The following is a 21,281-nucleotide window of genomic DNA, read 5'->3' as shown; positions in this document are numbered from 1 at the left end:
TCGTCATTCTTGTTTGGTGTAGGTTCACAGTGTGGCGCATATTTTTAACAGTGTTAAAGTTGTTTATACAGCCACCCTCAGTGTGACTTGTATGGCTGTTGACCAAGTATGCTTTGCATTCACTTGTGTGTGTGAAAAGCCCTAGATATAAAGGCAGTGCCTATAAAGTTTATTAGCGCTTCGTGCTTCTCCCTATGTCCGTGTACCACTCCGTACAGGGGCGTTTTAAAAAATCATACATTTTACTTTTTGAAATCGATACCGATAATTTCCAATATCACATTTTAAAGCATTTATTGGTCGATATTATCGGACATCCCTAGTTTTGGTAAACCTCGAAATGGAAGCCAATGTCTTTGACATCCTCACGTGTGAACCGGATATTTTTGTCCATTTACAAACCCCATTTCCATATGAGTTGGGAAATTGTGTTAGATGTAAATACAAACGGAATACAATGATTTGCAAATCATTTTCAACCCATATTCAGTTGAATATGCTACAAATACAACATTTTGATGTTCAAACTGATAAACATTTTTTTTTGCAAATAACCATTAACTTTAGAATTTGATGCCAGCTACATGTGACAAAGAAGTTTGGAAAGGTGGCAATAAACACTGATAAACACTTCTTTGGAACATCCCACAGGTGTGCAGGCTAATTGGGAACAGGTGGGTGCAAGGATTGGGTATAAAAACAGCTTCCCAAAAAATGCTCAGTCTTTCACAAGAAAGGATGGGGTGAGGTACACCCCTTTGTCCACAACTGCCTGAGCAAATAGTCAAACAGTTTAAGAACAATGTTTCTCAAAGTGCAATTGCAAGAAGTTTAGGGAATTCAACATCTACGGTCCATGATATCATCAAAAGGTTCAGAGAATCTGGAGAAATCACTCCACGTAAACTGCATGGCCGGAAACCAACATTGAATGACCGTGACCTTCGATCCCTCAGACGGCACTGTATCAAAAACCGACATCAATCTCTAAAGGATTTCACCACATGGGCTCAGGAACACCTCAGAAAACCACTGTCACTAAATACAGTTTGTCGCTACATCTTTAAGTGCAAGTTAAAGCTTTACTATGCAAAGCCAAAGCCATTTATCAACAACATCCAGAAACGCCGCCGGCTTCTCTGGGCCCGAGATCGTCTAAGATGGACTGATGCAAAGTAAAAAAGTGTTCTGTGGTCAGACGAGTCCACATTTCTAATTGTTTTTGGAAATATTGGACATCGTGTCATCCGGACCAAAGGGGAAGCGAACCATCCAGACTGTTATCGACGCAAAGTTCAAAACCCAGCGTGATGGTATGGGAGTGCATTAGTGCCCAATGCATGGGTAATTTACACATCTGTGAAGGCATGCAAGTTTCGGAACAACATATGCTGCCATCTAACACCGTCTTTTTCATGGACGCCCCTGCTTATTTCAGCAAAACCATGCCAAGCCACATTCAGCACGTGTTACAAAAGCGTGGCTTCGTGAAAAAAGAGTGCGGGTACTTTCCTGGCCCGCCTGCAATCCAGACCTGTCTCCCATCGAAAATGTGTGGTACATTATGAAGCGTAAAATACGACAGCCGAGACCCCGGACTGTTGAACAACTGAAGCTCTACATAAAACAAGAATGGGAAAGAATGTCACTTTCAAAGCTTCAACAATTGGTTTCCTCAGTTCCCAAACGTTTATTGAGTGTTGTTAAAAGAAAAGGTGATGTAACACTGGTGAAAATGCCCTTTCCCAACTACTTTGGCACGTGTTGCAGCCATGAAATTCTAAGTTAATTATTATTTGCTAAAAAAAAATAAAATAAAGTTTATGAGTTTGAACATCAAATATATTGTCTTTGTAGTGCATTCAATTGAATATGGGTTGAAAAGGATTCGCTGAACATTGTATTCCGTTTATATTTACATCCAACACAATTTCCCAACTCATATGAAAATGGGGATTGTAGTTAATGTGCTCGGTGAGGAGTTGCCCTTTTTGGCTTCTGATTTTCACCCACGTGTCATCCGTTTATCTGTTCCCTTAAAAATGCTCGGGGCTCTCTTTTCATTGTCCTGCGTGTAAAAGGTTCACCACAGTTGGGGATACGGGTGATTAATTGGCACAACTTTGTTTTTGTCAATAAAAAATCCTCTAAATTCAAAGTACGTAGCCCATCCATCCATTTTCTACCGCTTGTCCCTTTTGGGATCGCAGGTGTGCTGGAGCCTATCACAGCTGCATTTGGGGGAAAGGCAGGGTACACCCTGTAAGGGCACCACCTCATCGCAGGGCCAACACCGATAGACAGACAACATTCACACTCACATTCACACACTAGGGCCAATTTAGTGTTACCAATCAACCTATCCCCAGGTGCATGTCTTTGGAGTAATTAAGTAGTATTAAGTCAAAATTCCAGGAATAGGCATATCTGTTCTGGGTTTAGTGTGGATCTATATAGTACAGTGTTTTTGAACCACTGTGCACGATTGTCTGCACTGATGGAGCTGCCGCCATGGTCGGGCGCACCAAAGGCTTTGTAAGCAGAGTGAAGGAAAGAAATCCAGATAGGATCGTTATGCACTGTTTCTTACACTGTGAGGCCCTCGTGGCCAAGACTTTACCAGAAGAGCCAGCCCCTGTGATGAACGATGTTGTGCACATGGTAAACTTTGTAAAGACACAACCTGTGAAAAGGCGCAAATTTGAATCTTTGTGTGAGGAAATGAGAGCGGAGCATAAGGCCTTGCTGTTTCATAGGGAGGTCTGATGGTTGTCGAGCGGCAAAGTACTGGCCATTGTGTATGAGCTGCAGGAGAAACTTAAAATGTTTCTGACAGATGAGGGGTCGACTTACGCAAAGCTGCTTGCAAGTGATGTACGGTGTGCAAGGCTGGCATACCTTGCGGATATTTGTCATCATCTAAATCAGTGGTTCCCAAAGTGGGCGGTACCGCCCCCCTGGGGGCGGTGGAAAGATCTAGGGGGGCGGTGAGGAAGAAGGGGGCGGTAGGGGGGCGGCAGTCCGAAGTCGAAGTCAGAAGTTCGAACGTTTGTTTGACGATTTGTACACAACACGTGCAGCAGGACGAGTCAGTGGACAACGCATCAGGGTCCGGTTACCACACGCCGCTCTGGCCCAGTCAGATCCGACAGCATAGACTACAAAAGCAAAAGCTCAGGTTTGTAATTTCAAGCTTGTAATGTTCAAAATTTTCAAAAAGTCATATCAAGATTTTTGGTTACAAAAAAAAATCTCTGACTGCTATCAAGTGCTGTGGAACAAGGTCAAGATGTACTTTATTGCCTTCCCAACATCATATTTAGTAGAACGGGGCTTCAGTGCAGTCGCCTTGCTTCTTTCCAAGCAAAGAAACCGACTGAAAATTACTGACCGCGGGGATCTACGACTTCTTCTTAGTGAGTTCCAGCCTGATGTTGAGAAGCCTATGTCCCTGCACCAAGCACATCCATCCCATTAATATTAAGTGTGAGACAATGAAGGTTACTGGTGGAATGTTTATTTACCATTCTATGTTGCTGAAACAGTTAAAAGTGCTAAAAAATAAATTGGTTTACTAAATTGGGTTTAGTAAACCAATTTAGGAGGGGGGGGGGGGGGGGCGCTAGGAATTCTCTGGGGAGCCAAGGGGGCGCCAGCCTGCAAAAGTTTGGGAACCATTGATCTAAATGAACTGAACACATGAATGCAAGGCCAAAATGAAAACTTGCTACAAGTACGGATAAAAAAATATTCCGCTCAAAAGGTGCACCTTTGGCAACAACATGTGAAACGTGGCAACCTTGAAATGTTCCCACTCATCAATAAAATGGTGAGTGGGAACATATAACAACTCTGGAGGAAAATGTCATCTTATTTCTCTTCAGACTTCACTGAATGCCTTGACTGGGTTAGGGACAGAAGTGGGTAGAGTAACCAGAAATTGTACTCAAGTAAGAGTACTGTTACTTTAGAGATGTATTACTCAAGTAAAAGTAAGGAGAAGTCACCCAAATATTTACTTGAGTATAAGTAAAAAGTATGTTGTGAAAAAACTACTCAAGTACTGAGTAATTGATGAGTAACCTGTTCGTTTAATGATGACGCCAACAAGTAATGCACAAAAATATAAGAATAGCAATGAACAAATTCAGAGCCAGGAATATCTCTTAAGCAACTAAAACAATAATATATCAGAATCAGAAATCAGAAATACTTTAATAATCCCCAAGGAGAAAATATATTATTTTAAAAATATTATTATTAATATAATATTATATTAAAATAAATTAAGTAATGATACATTAAAATAAAAACAATTAAGGCAAATTGAGCCACAATAATGTGACAGTACCATAGCCTCAGTAGGCAGAGATTTACAAAGGAAAATAACAAGTTAGCCTTTACGCAAATCATAAAGTCTGATAGGTGTTGGCTGCACCTGGGAACACATGTGCACTTTTGATTGGTGTTTGTATGCATGCGTGAGTGTGTGTGTCTCTGTCTGTCTATGAGGCTGCAGTACGTTAATAAATTATACCCAAACTACGTACATTTGACAGTGATTCATAGCAGGGAATCTAACATTAGCCCGCGGTGACAGCCAAAATATCTACTAACGTTACTTGAAGCGATGTACTTTCTCTAATTTGACGTTGAGTTCATGTAAGCTGAAATGTCCACTTGTTTGGGGAGACACATTTGACAACACCCTACATAACTGTTTTTTGGTTGTCTGAAGCGTGAACATCGATTTTATGTGAGTTCAGGGGTGTTTGCTTTCGTTCTCGTCTCTGCCATTGTTGTTGTTGTTTGCCGCTGAAACTTTTTGGGCAGTTAATCATGTGACCGCCTGGCTCTGCTTGATTGGTGAAACGGAGTCAAACGTCACCAGTGACTGCATTTGATTGGTGAAACAGAGTCAAACGTCATCAGCGACTGCATTTGATTGGTGAAACGTAGGCATGCGATAGATTCTACTTTGAAGGTATGTCTGACAACGAAAACAAAAACAACGTGTATTAACAGATCGTTAAAAATAAGTAGCGAGTAGCGAGCTGAATGTAGATAAATGGAGCGGAGTAAAAGTAGCGTTTCTTCTCTATAAAAATACTCGAGTAAAAGTATGTTGCATTAAAACTACTCTTAGAAGTACAATGTATCCCAAAAGTTAATCAAGTAGATGTAACAGAGTAAATGTAGCACGTTACTACCCACCTCTTGTTAGGGACTCATACAGCTCAGCAGTTGTTGGAATGGATATGACTTTACAGGAGCAGGAGGAACTAACTTAACTGAGACGAAATCATGGTTTAGACCTTTGGACGGTTTTTGGTTACTGCTGTCAAAGACTTCCTCATTCTGGCAAACAAAGCTATTTTAACATTACTCCCATTTTCCACAACATACTGTATCTGTGTGAAGTGAGCTTCTCAAGCCTGACTGCTATAAAAACTTAAAACAGAGAGAGACTGAGGGCTCAGAAAGAGCTCCTTGTGTGTTTGTCTTTAATTCCAGCCAGGATATCAGCTCTTTGTTCATCCAAACACTCACAGTAAGTGAGTAAAATATACTGAGATTGACACTTTGTACATGCAACTTTTCAATCAATCAATCAATGTTTACTTATATAGCCCTAAATCACTAGTGTCTCAAAGGGCTGCACAAACCACAACACAAACCACTACGACATCCTCGGTAGGCCCACACAAGGGCAAGGAAAACTCACACCCAGTGGGACGTCGGTGACAATGATGACTATGAGAACCTTGGAGAGGAGGAAAGCAATGGATGTCGAGCGGGTCTAACATGATACTGTGAAAGTTTAATCCATAATGGATCCAACACAGTCGCGAGAGTCCAGTCCAAAGCGGATCCAACACAGCAGCGAGAGTCCCGTTCACAGCGGAGCCAGCAGGAAAACATCCCAAGCGGAGGCGGATCAGCAGCGCAGAGATGTCCCCAGCCGATACACAGGCAAGCAGTACATGGCCACCGGAACGGACCGGACCCCCTCCACAAGGGAGAGGGGGACATAGGAGAAAAAGAAAAGAAACGGCAGATCAACTGGTCTAAAAAGGGAGTCTATTTAAAGGCTAGAGTATACAAATGAGTCTTAAGGTGAGACTTAAATGGTTCTACTGAGGTGGCATCTCGAACTTTTACCGGGAGGGCATTCCAGAGTACTGAAGCCCGAAATGAAAACGCTCTATAGCCCGCAGACTTTTTTTGGGCTTTGGGAATCACTAATAAGCCGGAGTCCTTTGAACGCAGATTTCTTGCCGGGACATATGGTACAATACAATCGGCAAGATAGGATGGAGCTAGACCGTGTAGTATTTTATACGTAAGTAGTAAAACCTTAAAGTCACATCTTAAGTGCACAGGAAGCCAGTGCAGGTGAGCCAGTACAGGCGTAATATGATCAAACTTTCTTGTTCTTGTCAAAAGTCTAGCAGCCGCATTTTGTACCAACTTTAATCTTTTAATGCTAGACATAGGGAGACCCCTCCTCTCTGAGCTGCTACCTTACCGTGGTAGAGGAGTTTGCGTGTCCCAATGATCCTAGGAGCTATGTTGTCTGGGGGTTTTCATGCCCCCTGGTAGGGTCTCCCAAGACAAACAGGTCCTAGGTGAGTGATCAGACAAAGAGCAGCTCAAAGACTTCTATGGAATTACAACGAAATGAACCCAGATTTCCCTCGCCCGGACGTGGGTCACCGGGGCCCCGCTCTGGAGCCAGGCCCGGAGTTGGGGCACGATGGCGAGCGCCTGGTGGTCGGGCCTGTTCCCATGGGGCCCGGCCGGGCACAGCCCGAAGAGGCAACGTGGGTCATCCCTCCAATGGGCTCACCACTCATAGGAGGGGCCATAGAGGTCGGGTGCCTTGTGAGCTGGGCGGCAGCCGAAGGCAGGGCATGGCGGTCCGATCCTCGGCTACAGAAGCTAGCTCTTGGGACGTGGAACGTCATCTCACTGGGGGGGAAGGAGCCTGAGCTAGTGCGCGAGGTAGAGAAGTTCCGGCTGGATATAGTCGGACTCACCTCGACGCACAGCAAGGGCTCTGGAACCAGTTCTCTCGAGAGGGACTGGACCCTCTTCCACTCTGGGTTGCCGGCAGTGAGAGGCGACGGGCTGGGGTGGCAATTCTGGTTGCCCCCCGGCTCAAAGCCTGTACGTTTGAGTTCAACCCAGTGGACGAGAGGGTAGCTTCCCTTCGCCTTCGGGTGGGGGGACGGGTCCTGACTGTTGTTTGTGCTTACGCACCAAACAGCAGTTCAGAATACCCACCCTTTTTGGGTACACTCGAGGGAGTACTGGAAAGTGCTCCTCCGGGTGATTCCCTTGCCCTACTGGGAGACTTCAACGCTCATGTTGGCAACGACAGTGAAACCTGGAGAGGCGTGATTGGGAAGAATGGTCGCCCGGATCTAAACCCGAGTGGTGTTTTGTTATTGGACTTTTGTGCTCGTCACAGTTTGTCGATAACAAACACCATGTTCAAACATAAGGGTGTCCATATGTGCACTTGGCACCAGGACACCCTAGGCCGCAGTTCCATGATCGACTTTGTACTTGTGTCATCGGATTTGCGGCCTTATGTTTTGGACACTCGGGTGAAGAGAGGGGCGGAGCTTTCTACCGATCACCACCTGGTGGTGAGTTGGCTGCGATGGTGGGGGAGGATGCCGGACAGACCTGGCAGGCCCAAGCGCATTGTGAGGGTCTGCTGGGAACGTCTGGCAGAGTCTCCTGTCAGAGAGAGTTTCAATTCACACCTCCGGGAGAACTTTGAACATGTCACGAGGGAGGTGCGGGACATTGAGTCCGAGTGGACCATGTTCCGAACCTCTATTGTCGAGGCGGCTGATTGGAGCTGTGGCCGCAAGGTTGTTGGTGCCTGTCGTGGCGGTAATCCCAGAACCCGTTGGTGGACACCAGCAGTGAGGGATGCCGTCAAGCTGAAGAAGGAGTCCTATCGGGTTCTTTTGGCTCATAGGACTCCGGAGGCAGTGGACGGGTACCGACGGGCCAAGCGGTGTGCAGCTTTAGCGGTCGCGGAGGCAAAAACTCGGACATGGGAACAGTTCGGGGAAGCCATGGAAAACGACTTCTGGACGGCTTCGAAACGATTCTGGACCACCATACGGCGCCTCAGGAAGGGGAAGCAGTGCACTATCAACACCGTGTATGGTGCGGATGGTGTTCTGCTGACTTCGACTGCGGATGTTGTGGATCGGTGGAGGGAATACTTCGAAGACCTCCTCAATCCCACCAACACGTCTTTCTTTGAGGAAGCGGTGCCTGGGGAATCTGTAGTGGACTCTCCTATTTCTGGGGCTGAGGTCGCTGAGGTAGTTAAAAAGCTCCTCGGCGGCAAGGCCCCGGGGGTGGATGAGATCCGCCCGGAGTTCCTTAAGGCTCTGGATGTTGTGGGGCTGTCTTGGTTGACAAGACTCTGCAGCATCGCGTGGACATCGGGGGCGGTACCTCTGGATTGGCAGACCGGGGTGGTGGTCCCTCTCTTTAAGAAGGGGGACCGGAGGGTGTGTTCCAACTATCGTGGGATTACACTCCTCAGCCTTCCCGGTAAGGTTTATTCAGGTGTACTGGAGAGGAGGCTTCGCCGGATAGTCGAACCTCGGATTCAGGAGGAACAGTGTGGTTTTCGTCCTGGTCGTGGAACTGTGGACCAGCTCTATACTCTCGGCAGGGTTCTTGAGGGTGCATGGGAGTTTGCCCAGCCAGTCTACATGTGCTTTGTGGACTTGGAGAAGGCATTCGACCGTGTCCCTCGGGAAGTCCTGTGGGGAGTGCTCAGAGAGTATGGGGTATCGGAATGTCTTATTGTGGCAGTCCGCTCCCTGTACGATCAGTGTCAGAGCTTGGTCCGCATTGCTGGCAGTAAGTCGGACACGTTTCCAGTGAAGGTTGGACTCCGCCAAGGCTGTCCTTTGTCACCGATTCTGTTCATAACTTTTATGGACAGAATTTCTAGGCGCAGTCAAGGCGTTGAGGGGTTCCGGTTTGGTGGCCACGGGATTAGGTCTCTGCTTTTTGCAGATGATGTAGTCCTGATGGCTTCATCTGGCCGGGATCTTCAGCTCTCACTGGATCGGTTCGCAGCCGAGTGTGAAGCGACCGGAATGAGAATCAGCACCTCCAAGTCCGAGTCCATGGTTCTCGCCCGGAAAAGGGTGGAGTGCCATCTCCGGGTTGGGGAGTAGACCCTGCCCCAAGTGGAGGAGTTCAAGTACCTAGGAGTCTTGTTCACGAGTGGGGGAAGAGTGGATCGTGAGATCGACAGGCGGATCGGTGCGGCGTCTTCAGTAATGCGGACTTTGTATCGATCCGTTGTGGTGAAGAAGGAGCTGAGCCGGAAGGCAAAGCTCTCAATTTACCGGTCGATCTACGTTCCCATCCTCACCTATGGTCATGAGCTTTGGGTCATGACCGAAAGGATAAGATCACGGGTACAAGCGGCCGAAATGAGTTTCCTCCGCCGGGTGGCGGGGCTCTCCCTTAGAGATAGGGTGAGAAGCTCTGCCATCCGGGAGGAGCTCAATGTAAAGCCGCTGCTCCTCCACATCGAGAGGAGCCAGATGAGGTGGTTGGGGCATCTGGTCAGGATGCCACCCGAACGCCTCCCTAGGGATGTGTTTAGGGCACGTCCAGCTGGTAGGAGGCCACGGGGAAGACCCAGGACACGTTGGAAAGACTATGTCTCCCGGCTGGCCTGGGAACGCCTCGGGATCCCCCGGGAAGAGCTAGACGAAGTGGCTGGAGATAGGGAAGTCTGGGCTTCCCTGCTTAGGCTGCTGCCCCCGCGACCCGACCTCGGATAAGCGGAAGATGATGGATGGATGGATAGGGAGACCCGAAAATAATACGTTACAGTAATCGAGGCGAGACGTAACAAACGCATGGATAATGATCTCAGCGTCTTTAGTGGACAGAATGGAGCGAATTTTAGCGATATTACGGAGATGAAAGAAGGCCGTTTTAGTAACGTTTTTAATGTTTGCCTCAAAGGAGAGAGTTGGGTCGAAGATAATACCCAGATTCTTTACCGAGTCACCTTGTTTAATTGTTTGGTTGTCAAATGTTACAGTTGTATTATTAAATAGAGGTCGGTGTCTATCAGGACCGATAATCAGCATTTCCTTTTTTTTGGCGTTGAGTTGCAAAAAGTTAGCGGACATCCATTGTTTAATTTCATTAAGACACGCCTCCAGCTGACTACAATCCGGCGTGTTGGTCAGCTTTAGGGGCATGTAGAGTTGGGTGTCATCAGCATAACAGTGAAAGCTAACACCGTATTTGCGTATGATGTCACCTAGCGGCAGCATGTAGATGCTGAAGAGTGCAGGGCCAAGGACCGAACCCTGGGGAACTCCACACGTTACCTTAACGTAGTCCGAGGTCACATTGTTATGGGAGACGCACTGCATCCTATCAGTAAGGTAAGAGTTAAACCAAGACAGGGCTAAGTCTGACATACCAATTCGTGTTTTGATACGTTCTAATAAAATATTATGATCGACGGTATCGAAAGCAGCGCTAAGATCGAGCAGCAGCAACATAGATGACGCATCAGAATCCATCGTTAGCAATAAATCACTAGTCATTTTTGCGAGGGCTGTCTCCGTGGAGTGATTAGCCCTGAAACCGGATTGAAAGGTTTCACATAGATTGTTAGACGCTAAGTGTTCATTTAACTGCTCCGCAACAATTTTTTTGAGGATTTTTGAAATAAAGGGAAGGTGATACACCGGTCGGTAGTTTACCATGAGGTCAGGATCGAGGTTAGGTCTTTTAAGAAGAGGATGAATAACGTTTTTGAATGCTAGGGGAACAGTGCACGAGGAAAGTGATAAGTTTATAATATTTAGCACTGATGGACCTAATAATACAAAGAGCTCCTTGATCAGTTTCCCAGGAAGAGGGTCAAGTAAACATGTTGTTTGTTTTATTCCATTTACACGTTGTAACAATTCCTCTAATGTTATTTCCTCAAAACGAGAGAAACTATTTTGGAGGGCAGTATCCGCCGTATATACAATCGTGTCAGTGTTAATAGAACCCAGTTGTAGCTGGGACGCATTGTCTTTAATCTCCTTTCTAATGACTTCAATTTTCTTACTAAAGAATTGCATAAAGTCATCAGCTGAGTGGGTGGAGCTACTGGAAGGGGTCCCTTGTTGGGTTAGCGATGCTACCGTACTAAACAAAAATTTAGGATCGTTTTTATTACGGTGGATGAGATTTGAGTAATATTTAGCTTTAGCTAAGGTAAGCATGTGTTTATAAGTTATTAAACTATCACTCCATGCTTGATGGTGCACCTCAAGTTTAGTCGTGCGCCATTTGCGTTCCAGCTTTCTACATAATAATTTCTGAGCTCTAGTTTCTTCAAACTCTTCAAACTCTTCATATTGTAACAGTAAACTGTTCCCAAATAGTATTGACTCTATCAGAATAAGCATTATTTTCTTCAGTCCTGCTAACAGAATGTTTTTGGAGAGAATTACAGTTTACAAAACACTTTGAAGTTTTCTACTACCTCTTTAGTTTTAAGACCTCGTTGTTGTGGCATTCCATGTTCCAGCTGTATTTTTGAAGTGGACGTGTTAAGTACACTTTTTATTTGAAAGAAGAAATGCAAAAGATTATAAAATAAATGTTTTTTTTGTTTATTTAATTCCTTTTCAAGACACTTTGATTATAATTACTATATTGTTAATATAATATAATAATGTAATAGAGTATCATTTATTTAACAATTTTGGTTGGTGATGTGCCTCGTGATTTTTTCAATGAAAAAAATGTACATTGGCTCAAAAAAGGTTGAAAAACACTGATCTAGCAGACGTTGCCTCACAGTCCCTACTACATCCTGGATTAGAATACTGAACAGGGAGGTGATATCGAATGAAACCAATGATAGGGCTGTGAATGTTTGAGCACCACACGATTCGATTTTTGGGGGTAACGATTTTGTTCGAAATCGATTCTCTATTTAAAACGATTCTCTATTCACAATCATCCACCCATCCATCTTCTTCCGCTTAGCCGAGGTTGGGTCGCGGGGCAGCAGCCTAAACAGAGAAGCCCAGATTTCCCTCTCTCCAGCTACTTCGTCCAGCTCTTCTCGGGGATCCCGAGGTGTTCCTAGGCCAGCTGGGAGACATAGTCGCTTCAACGCGTCCTGGGTCTTCCTTGTGGTCTCCTACCGATCGGACATGCCCTAAACACCTCCCCAGGGAGGCGTTTGGGGGTCATTCTGACCAGATGCCCAAACAACCTCATCTGACTCCTCTCGATATGGAGGAGCAGCTGCTTTACTTTGAGCTCCTCCCGGATGGCAGAGGGAGTGCCCTGCTACCCGACGTAGGAAACTCATTTTGTATCCGTGATCTTGTCCTTTCGGGCATAACCCAAACCTTATGACCATAGGTGACGATAGAAACGTAGATCGACTGGTAAATTGAGAGCTTTGCCTTCCGGCTCAACTCCTTCTTTATCACAACGGATTGATACAGTGTCCGCATTACTGAAGACGCCGCACCGATCCGCCTGTCTATCTCATGATCCACTCTTCCCACAAGATTCCAAGGTACTTGAACTACTCCACTTGGGGCAAGATTTCTACCCCAACCCGGGGATGGCACTCCACCCTTTTCCGGGCGAGAACTATGGACTCGGACTTGGAGGTGCTGATTCTCATTCCAGTATTTTCACACTCAGTTGCGAACCGATCCAGTGAGAGCTGAATATCCTAGCCAGATGAAACCATTAAGACCACATCATCTGCAGAAAGCAGAGACTTAATCCTGCACCCACCAAACAGGATCCCCCCAACGCCCTGACAGTGCATAGTAATTCTGCCCATAAAAGTTATGAACAGAATCGGTGACAAAGGGCAGCCCGGGCGGGATCCAACCCTCACTGAAAATGGGTCCGACTTACTTACTTACTTACAATGCGGACCAAGCTCTGACATGATCATACAGGGAGCGGACCGCCACAATCAGACAGTCCGATACCCTATACTCTCTGAGCACTCCCCACAAGACTTCCATAGGGACACGGTCGAATGCCTTCTCCAAGTCCACAAAGCACATGTAGACTGGTTGGGTAATCTCCCATGCACCCTCGAGGACCCTGCCTAGAGTATAGACCTGGTCCATGTGGATGAGTTATTACTAAGTTGTAATCTTTGAACTGTCTTGTTTGTGTTACGTTGGCTATGTTATGTTATATAAGTTGGGCTTTGGTTGTGAAACTCATCACCTTTTCACAAATCTCTTCAGGTCTGATTTTTTTGGGTAATTTTAGGAGTAATTCGTCGGATTTTACTTTGAGGCTTTCAGTTGTAAAATTGACGTGTCTTCCTCTCTGGTCAAGAGTTGTTTTTACGCCTTGAACAGAATTGTGTCTGTTCTTATTCTAATAAAAATTATTGTTTTTCCACAGAGGAACTCTCCCTCAGCATATCTGTTTGTAACTCTCACATCCAGGAGAACGTGGTGAGTCCTTCATCTTCTTCATTACCAGCACAACATAATAACTTCCTTATTTTCGTCCTGCAGGATATCAGCTCTGTCTACCAGATATTTGCAGACGACGTGCTCGGTTCCGGACAATTTGGGATTGTCTACGGAGGTGAGGTCTTCCCTCGTGATCTACAAACCCCGTTTCCATATGAGTTGGGAAATTGTGTTAGATGTAAATATAAACGAAATACAATGATTTGCAATGATTTTCAATCCATATTCAGTTGATTATGCTACAAAAACAACATATTTTATGTTGTTTTGCAAATAATCATTAACTTTAGAATTTGATGCCAGCAACACGTGACAAAGAAGTTGGGAAAGGTGGCAATAAATACTGATAAAGTTGAGGAATGCTCATCAAACACTTATATGGAACATCCCACAGGTGTGCAGGCTTATTGGGAACAGTTGGGTGCCATGATTGGGTATAAAAACAGCTTCCATGAAATGGTAAGTAATTCACAAACAAGGATGAGGCGAGTGTCACCACTTTGTAAGCAAATTGTCGAACAGCTTTAGAACAACATCTCTCAACAAAATATTGCAAGGAATTTAGGGATTTTACCATCTATGGTCTGTAAAATCATCAAAAAGTTCAGAGAATCTGGAGAAATCACTGCACGTAAGCGATGGTATTACGGACTTTTGATCCCTCAGGCATTACTACATCAAAAACCGACATCAGTGTTTAAAGGATATCACCACATGGGCTAGGGAAGACTTCTTAAAACCACTGTTCATGAGTTTGAACATCAAATATCTTGTCTTTGTAGTGCATTCAACTGAATATGGGTTGAAAAGGATTTGCAAATCATTGTATTCCGTTTTTATTTACATCTAACACAATTTCCCAACTTATATGGAAACGGGGTTTGTAGACTCTGGAGGTTCTGAAATTTGACGGCTGTTTTTGTCAGGTAAACACAGGAAGACGGGAAAAGACGTGGCCATCAAGATCATCGACAAGATGAGGTTTCCCACCAAGCAGGAGAGCCAGCTGCGCAACGAGGTTGCCATCTTGCAGGTAGCGTACTTCAGGGCCTTTTAGCACTGACCCAAGCAGGACACATTCCTTTTTCACCGCTTGTGTTGCTGCTCTATCAGAACCTCCACCACCCTGGTATCGTTAACCTGGACTGCATGTTCGAGACCCCAGAGCAGGTTTTTGTGGTCATGGAGAAGCTTCACGGCGACATGTTGGAGATGATTCTATCCAGCGAGAAGAGCCGCCTGCCAGAACGTCTCACCAAGTTCTTGGTCACGCAGGTGGGCGGCCCCGCAACCGGTTACTGAGAATCGAACATAAACGAGTTTGTGTGTGCAGATCTTGGTGGCCCTCAGACATCTCCACTTCAAGAACATCGTCCACTGTGACCTGAAGCCAGAGAACGTTCTCCTGGCATCGGCGGAACCCTTTCCTCAGGTCCAAACACAAAGCTCTGATAGATCTATCAGAACCGCCTGTGACTCGTGACCACTTCTCCTCGACAGGTGAAGTTGTGTGACTTCGGCTTTGCTCGCATCATCGGGGAAAAGTCCTTCCGCCGCTCCGTCGTGGGAACCCCTGCCTACTTGGCGCCGGAGGTTCTCCGCAGCAAAGGCTACAACCGCTCTCTGGACATGTGGTCTGTGGGTGTCATCATCTACGTCAGTTTGAGCGGAACTTTCCCCTTTAACGAGGACGAGGACATCAACGACCAGATCCGGAACGCCGCCTTCATGTACCCGCCAAATCCCTGGAAAGAAATTTCGGAGGAAGGTAGCCGACCCGTTTGTTTGGGATGAATAGAAAATTTTGTCTGTCAGAGCTACTTTAGTAAAAGTAGGTTTACTAGCTGCTATCTATAGTACAAGTATCAAAATTAAGATAACAATGTAAAAGTAAACTTAAATTTTTTTTATATTGTGCAAAGGTTCATTTATTCCAGCAATTAGATCTACAAGGTGAAACTAATATATGACATATGCTCATAACATGCGATTCAAGATATTATAAGCCTTATTTTGATATAATTCTGATGATTATGACTTACAGCTCATGAAAACCTCCAACTGAACATCTCAGAAAATTTCAGGTTTTCAAAAAGCGTAAGCTTTGATCATCAAAAGTGTAACAAATAAAGGCTGAACATACCTCACTTTAAATGTACTGAGTTAATATCACATATTAGTTTCACATTTGAAGTTGAATTGTTTTCATAAATTGACTTTTCAAGATATTCAAATGTTAGGGGTTTCACCTCTATTTGTACTTCCTTATGGTGCTACACTAAGGGCCTGATCTCCTAAAGGTAAAACATGTGAAAAGCTGATCTACTAAACTTGTGCACAGAAGATTGCGTGTCTGTCTTCATCAATATGCAGAATAAACACAAAAAATTTGAACACCCACTATACTGGGAGTACACTTAGACTAAGACAAACTTTGTTGATCCACAAGGGAAATTTGTTCCACACATTAGCTCAGTTACATCCTTTCCATCCTTAAAAAGTGTAAGGTTGGAAAGGATAATGCAGGTATAAAGTAAACTAGAAATGTACTATAGTAGCAATATAAAATATAACATATATGTAATATTTACATATTATATATACAGTACATAATATATAGTGATATATTACATTATCATATTATATTGAGATGCAAATACAATTATTTAGCACACATAGTGTGATTTATCAAGAATAAAACTGTTCTGCGGCCGCTGTTTTGAATCTTAATTTGTCTATGTTTATAAAGGCTATGCAAAATGGCAGTTGCGCAGAAATAGCAGTAAAAAAGGAAGCGATCGCGCTTAATCTCCGTTCTACGTATGCTTGTCAACATATATGGACTGTCAAAAATAAAAATATTAAACATATTTTCTATTCAATAGTTTCATTTGATAATGTTTTAGCTGCTGGAGGACTTAAGGGGCTGATTAAAACATATTTAATTTATGTGTTTTTTCATGTGCTGGCATTATTATTGATGATGGTTTTTTTTTTATGGGAGATTTTATTAATTGATCTCCTATATTTAAAAAAAACTTTTACACTTACATTTTTGGCATATGGAATAATCCACCGCACACTCGCAGTTAATGCTAGGATCTCCAGGGCGCACCTTCAGCGGGCTAAAAATAGGTTATGTTTTTCATGATGCTTCTAAAATGCCCATAAAATGTGGTACATCATAGTGTACAAAACATGGCAAAACACCACAGGTTGGAGCATGATAACATGGCTGTGCCCTAAATGAGCATCTCAATGGTTTAAGTAGCGTAGCACGTGCAGAAACCTAATTTAAATAAGGTGGACTGCACCAGTTTTTAATTAGTAGAAAACCGGCAACACGCCCACTAATAGCAAACGCAGTTTTAAATTGTTAGATTTAAAAAATGCAAATAAAATACAGAATTATTAGCTTTATGTTTTTTCACACAAAGCTAGTTAGTGTATATCATTTATTACATTTTGACTGTACGCAAAGGGACGATAAAAAGAAGCTGTCAAACAAAAATGGCCACCTCACCAAACTTTGCACACACTTGATACGTGCTGAGAGCCACCTGGTGGCTGACTGCAGCATTGATTGATTAATTTATTGAAACTTTTATGAGTAGATTGCACAGTACAGTACATATTCCGTACAATTGACTACTAAATGATAACAACCGAATAATTTTTTCGACTTGTTTAAGTCGGGGTCGACGTTAATCAATTCATGGTACAAATATATACTATCAACATAATACACTCATCACACAGGTTAATCATCATAGTATATACATTGAATTGTTTACATTATTTACAATCCGGGGGCTGGGATCAGGAGCTTTGGTTGATATCAGTACTTCAGTCATCAACAATTGCATCAACTGGGAAATGGACATTGAAACAGTGTAGGTCTTACTTAGTAGGATATGTACAGCGAGCAGAGAATATAGTGAGTTTGGATAGCATAAGAACAAGTATATACATTAGAAATACATTTGATTATTTACATTAGGTTATTTACAATCCGGGGAGATGGGATGTGAATGGAGGAGGATAAGTAAAGGGTTGAAGTTGCCTGGAGGTGTTGTTTTAGAGCGGTTTTGAAGGAATATAGAGATGCACTTACTTTTACACCTGTTGGGAGTGCATTCCACATTGATGTGGCATAGAAAGAAAATGAGTTAAGACCTTTGTTAGATCGGAATCTGGATTTGATGTGGTTTGTTGAGCTCCCCTTGGTGTTGTGGTTATGGCGGTCATTTATGTTAAGGAAGTAGTTTGACATGTACTTCGGTATCAGGGAGGTGTAGCGGATTTTATAGACTAGGCTCAGTGCAAGTTGTTTTACTCTGTCCTCCACCCTGAGCCAGCCCACTTTGGAGAAGTGGGTTGGAGTGAGAGTGAGGTGTGATCTGGGGTGGAGGTCTAAAAGTAATCGGACTAGCTTGTTCTGGGATGTTTGGAGTCTAGATTTGAGGGTTTTGGAGGTGCTGGGGTACCAGGAGATGCAAGCGTAATCGAAAAAGGGTGCAATGAGAGTTCCCGCTAGAATCTTCAAGGTGCTTTTGTTGACCAGAGAGGAGATTCTGTAAAGGAATCTTGTTCTTTGGTTGACCTTTTTCAAATGTTTGATCAATGACTCAAAAGTTGCGGCGTATTTCTGTCATATAAAAAATGCAAATATCTATCGTTTCCGTAGCGACGGACCTGATCAACAATCTGCTGCAGGTGAAGATGAGGAAACGCTACAGCGTGGACAAATCACTGAGTCACCCATGGCTGCAGGTAACCGTCACATGACCCACATCTCCCTGCCTGTCTTGGCTGAGCGTGTGACCCGCCCCTGCAGGACTACCACACCTGGCTAGACCTGCGGGAGTTTGAGACACGGCGCGGCGAACGCTACATCACACACGAGAGCGACGACTGCCGCTGGGAGGAGTACGCTGACGAGCGAGATCTCTGCTACCCTAAACACTTCATCTCCTCGCCCAACTTGGACCACATGGACGAGGATCCCTAGTTGCTTCTTGGAGACAGCAGATTGACGGCCAAGCATTTTTTATTGATTCAACAAAGTTGTAAAGCTGTTTGTCTGACTCTTCTTCTTCTTCTGTGTTGGCGTGCTGCTATCAAACCTCTTCAACGTTGAGGGATTCAATTAATTTTCTCCACCTGCTTCATGACCTTTAACCTCACAAGAAGTATCATAAAAGTTCCATATGTCCTCATGAAGTTCCTGTTCTGTTTATGTTTCCTCAACAGCGTGTTATAGGTTCTGTATGACCGGATCAAGAGAAGCTCATGTCAGTGAATCCAGCAACAGGAAGCTGAGCCGGGCTCTTTTGCTCCAGTTTGAGCCCGGTGGCCGTCTTGGGTTTGGCAAAGCGGCTAAGGTGCAGCAGGCCAAAGAAGTGGAAGCGCTCGCCCATCTTGGTTGGGTTGGTCAGCATGTCATAACTGCTGATCAGTTGCTGCCTGGTGGTCAAGTCACTGCAGTTCCTCAGTAGAACCTGGACAAAAGCACACCTTCAGCAGTGTTTCCAAGGACCAGGGTCACAAGCGGACTCGCCTGCATGCGCGTGTCGATGCCCATGTTCTTCAGGAACGTCCTTTGACTGACAGGTCCCAGACAGGCCACGCCTCCTCCCACCACGCGGCGCAAGTAGCTGAAGTCCACGTCCGCAGTGAGGTCGGCTGAGCCTGGAGTTGTCAGGACCTGATGGAGTTGGTGACCTTTAAAACCCTGGTGGGAAGATGTCAAAAAACATCACAGCCAATCATAGCTCAGCGTTCCAATGTGACATAATTTTCCTACTCGGAACGTGTCTGTCTTGGTCCCATCGTGGCCGTAGTCGCCGATCAACGCAGCCCCGCCCTCTTCCGCCACCCGACTGGCCAGCTGCTGAATGATGACTCCGCCCTCTGCACACACCTCCACATGATCCCGTGTTTCATCCACCTGACACACAAACATTTCAATTATAAAACTAGGAGGAAATGTGTGTAGAGATTGCCTTTTCAGCTGGAATAACCATGCAGTAGGAATGGTCACATGACCCAGCAGACACTCACCTGCACCAACGTGGTTGACGCCAACGTGGGCGACGGCGCAACCACAAACCTCAGCTGACCCTGGTTATCCGGGTCGATGTCTACCATCACTTCTCTCCAGCCTCTCTTGGTACGCTGCCACCAAAGAAGAAGCATTAGAAATCTGTGATGCCCCCTGGTGGGAGAACCAGCAATGACACTTTTTCTTGCTACCTGAAACTTGTGAATGGGAAGAGCGTCAAAGAACTCGTGAGCAAGAAAGATGCTAAAGCCTGAAGAGATAAAGAAATCAACTTCAAAGCGTTTGTGTCATATGACGTTACAGTGTGCCATACCACGGGGGACGTCCTCTAAGCAGCGGTACCAAGACACCTGCAGGCCGCCGTCTGTTCGGCCTTGGCGGTAAACAGGGTCATCCTCGCTGTCTGCCTCCTGGCTCCTGGTCCCAGTGAGACTTTGGGCCTGGAGGCGACTCAAAGCAGGACTCACCTCCACTAGGTGGAGCGACACCGAAGCCCCGCCCAGCACTGACTGGAGCTGACCCAGAACCTGCACAAGCAGCCCAACGCCATGATGAAGGTTCACTAGTGAACAACGGCTGTCAGAGCAATCCAAAACGTACTCGAAGAACGTCACTGGCCAAAGATCCTTCTCCAGGTCCGAGCTCAACCAGCTGGAGCTGCTTAGGCCGCCCCGCCCCCATCCACTCGCTAATGACCCACACGGCCAGCAACTGTATGACGGAGAAGGTGTTAGAACAGATGTTGAGGTCATGTTACAAGTGTTCTTACCTCTCCAAAGACTTGGCTGATCTCAGGTGACGTGATGAAATCTCCTTCAGCTCCCAGCATGTTGTTCCTCACGTAGTAACCCTGAGACAGCACGACAACCGTGAGCAGCCTGCTGTCTCTTTGGGGAAACTGTAGAAAAGTGACATCACAAACCGTCACTGGGTTGGTGAGCGCCTCCCTCATGTACTCAGAGACAGAAATTGGACCGGTGGCTTTAATTTTGGAAATCAGGTGTCGCAGCATGGATGGTCCATTCTTGTCCTCTGGAGATGTGCACTGAAGTCTGCGTGGAGCTGCTCGCCATCACCATGACAACAACAGCATGATTTTATAAATTTACCCGTCACAAGATCAGGTACATCTGGACACAATTGTTTTTATTTGTTTAAGTACTATTGGACACATAACATTGATCAACAATACAAATAAAACGGATAGGGTCAAGTTTCAATGACAAAACATAACAGTTGTCTATAAATATCAAATCATGTATCTTACCTGCTGCCGCGGGACTGACAGAATGAATCAACGTGGACAAATGATGTATCTTGGCAGCACGAAGAATCCTCATTGTTCTTATTAAGTGTCAACAAAAGTACTGAATTGAATTAATAATAACATCTCCTAAGTGCTTATGTTTTAAGCACATTAATCAACCTTTTCTGACAGCAAGGTGAGCGTTAGCACAGCATTAGCGACAAGTGTGTCAATAAAACAACAAACTGACAAAAACGATTGTTTTAGTTGGCAGCACACAAGTTAAATAGTCGCTTAAGCAAGATGGCGTGCGATGTACTAGTGGGCGAGCAATAAAAGCTAAGGCTAACATTCAACGTGATTGGTTTGAGACTGGATATTTTTTCACAGTAAGAGTACTTGTACAAGTGCCCACTCTCATATT

At 44.9% G+C, this 21,281-nt stretch overlaps 2 protein-coding genes across 4 annotated transcripts in view; one reads left to right on the top strand and one right to left on the bottom strand.

The window, feature by feature from the left end:
* The window catches only part of LOC133553192 (serine/threonine-protein kinase D3-like), a 52,268-nt gene extending 31,050 nt beyond the window's left edge, over nucleotides 1-21,218 (top strand). Inside the window, exons 12-19 of the mRNA XM_061901117.1 lie at nucleotides 13,474-13,526; nucleotides 13,590-13,662; nucleotides 14,474-14,580; nucleotides 14,661-14,822; nucleotides 14,881-14,979; nucleotides 15,048-15,315; nucleotides 18,235-18,320; nucleotides 18,385-21,218. Of these exons, the coding sequence (XP_061757101.1) occupies nucleotides 13,474-13,526; nucleotides 13,590-13,662; nucleotides 14,474-14,580; nucleotides 14,661-14,822; nucleotides 14,881-14,979; nucleotides 15,048-15,315; nucleotides 18,235-18,320; nucleotides 18,385-18,558 (1,022 nt within the window). The 3' untranslated portion in view covers nucleotides 18,559-21,218. The remainder of the gene's footprint in view (nucleotides 1-13,473; nucleotides 13,527-13,589; nucleotides 13,663-14,473; nucleotides 14,581-14,660; nucleotides 14,823-14,880; nucleotides 14,980-15,047; nucleotides 15,316-18,234; nucleotides 18,321-18,384) is intronic.
* Nucleotides 18,580-21,205, bottom strand: ndufaf7 (NADH:ubiquinone oxidoreductase complex assembly factor 7). Of its 3 annotated transcripts, XM_061901119.1 has the most exons (10): nucleotides 20,879-21,205; nucleotides 20,534-20,673; nucleotides 20,381-20,461; nucleotides 20,212-20,322; nucleotides 19,925-20,138; nucleotides 19,803-19,861; nucleotides 19,611-19,724; nucleotides 19,354-19,497; nucleotides 19,108-19,281; nucleotides 18,580-19,048 (listed from the first exon to the last, which is right to left on the bottom strand). In XM_061901119.1, the coding sequence occupies exons 1-10, from the start codon at nucleotides 20,949-20,951 to the stop codon at nucleotides 18,827-18,829; spliced, it is 1,332 nt and encodes a 443-aa protein (XP_061757103.1). In that variant the 5' UTR covers nucleotides 20,952-21,205; the 3' UTR covers nucleotides 18,580-18,826. The 3 variants fall into 3 exon arrangements, with proteins under 3 accessions (XP_061757103.1, XP_061757104.1, XP_061757102.1); XM_061901120.1 differs by having other exon boundaries at nucleotides 20,381-20,741; XM_061901118.1 differs by having other exon boundaries at nucleotides 20,381-20,673.
* Nucleotides 21,219-21,281: the final 63 nt, after the last annotated feature.

The sequence above is a fragment of the Nerophis ophidion genome, linkage group LG05 (genome assembly GCF_033978795.1).
Source record: "Nerophis ophidion isolate RoL-2023_Sa linkage group LG05, RoL_Noph_v1.0, whole genome shotgun sequence".
Lineage (NCBI taxonomy): Eukaryota > Metazoa > Chordata > Actinopteri > Syngnathiformes > Syngnathidae > Nerophis > Nerophis ophidion.
The sequence above is the reverse complement of the archived record's forward strand: the minus strand, read 5'-3'. Positions and strand labels throughout refer to the sequence as shown.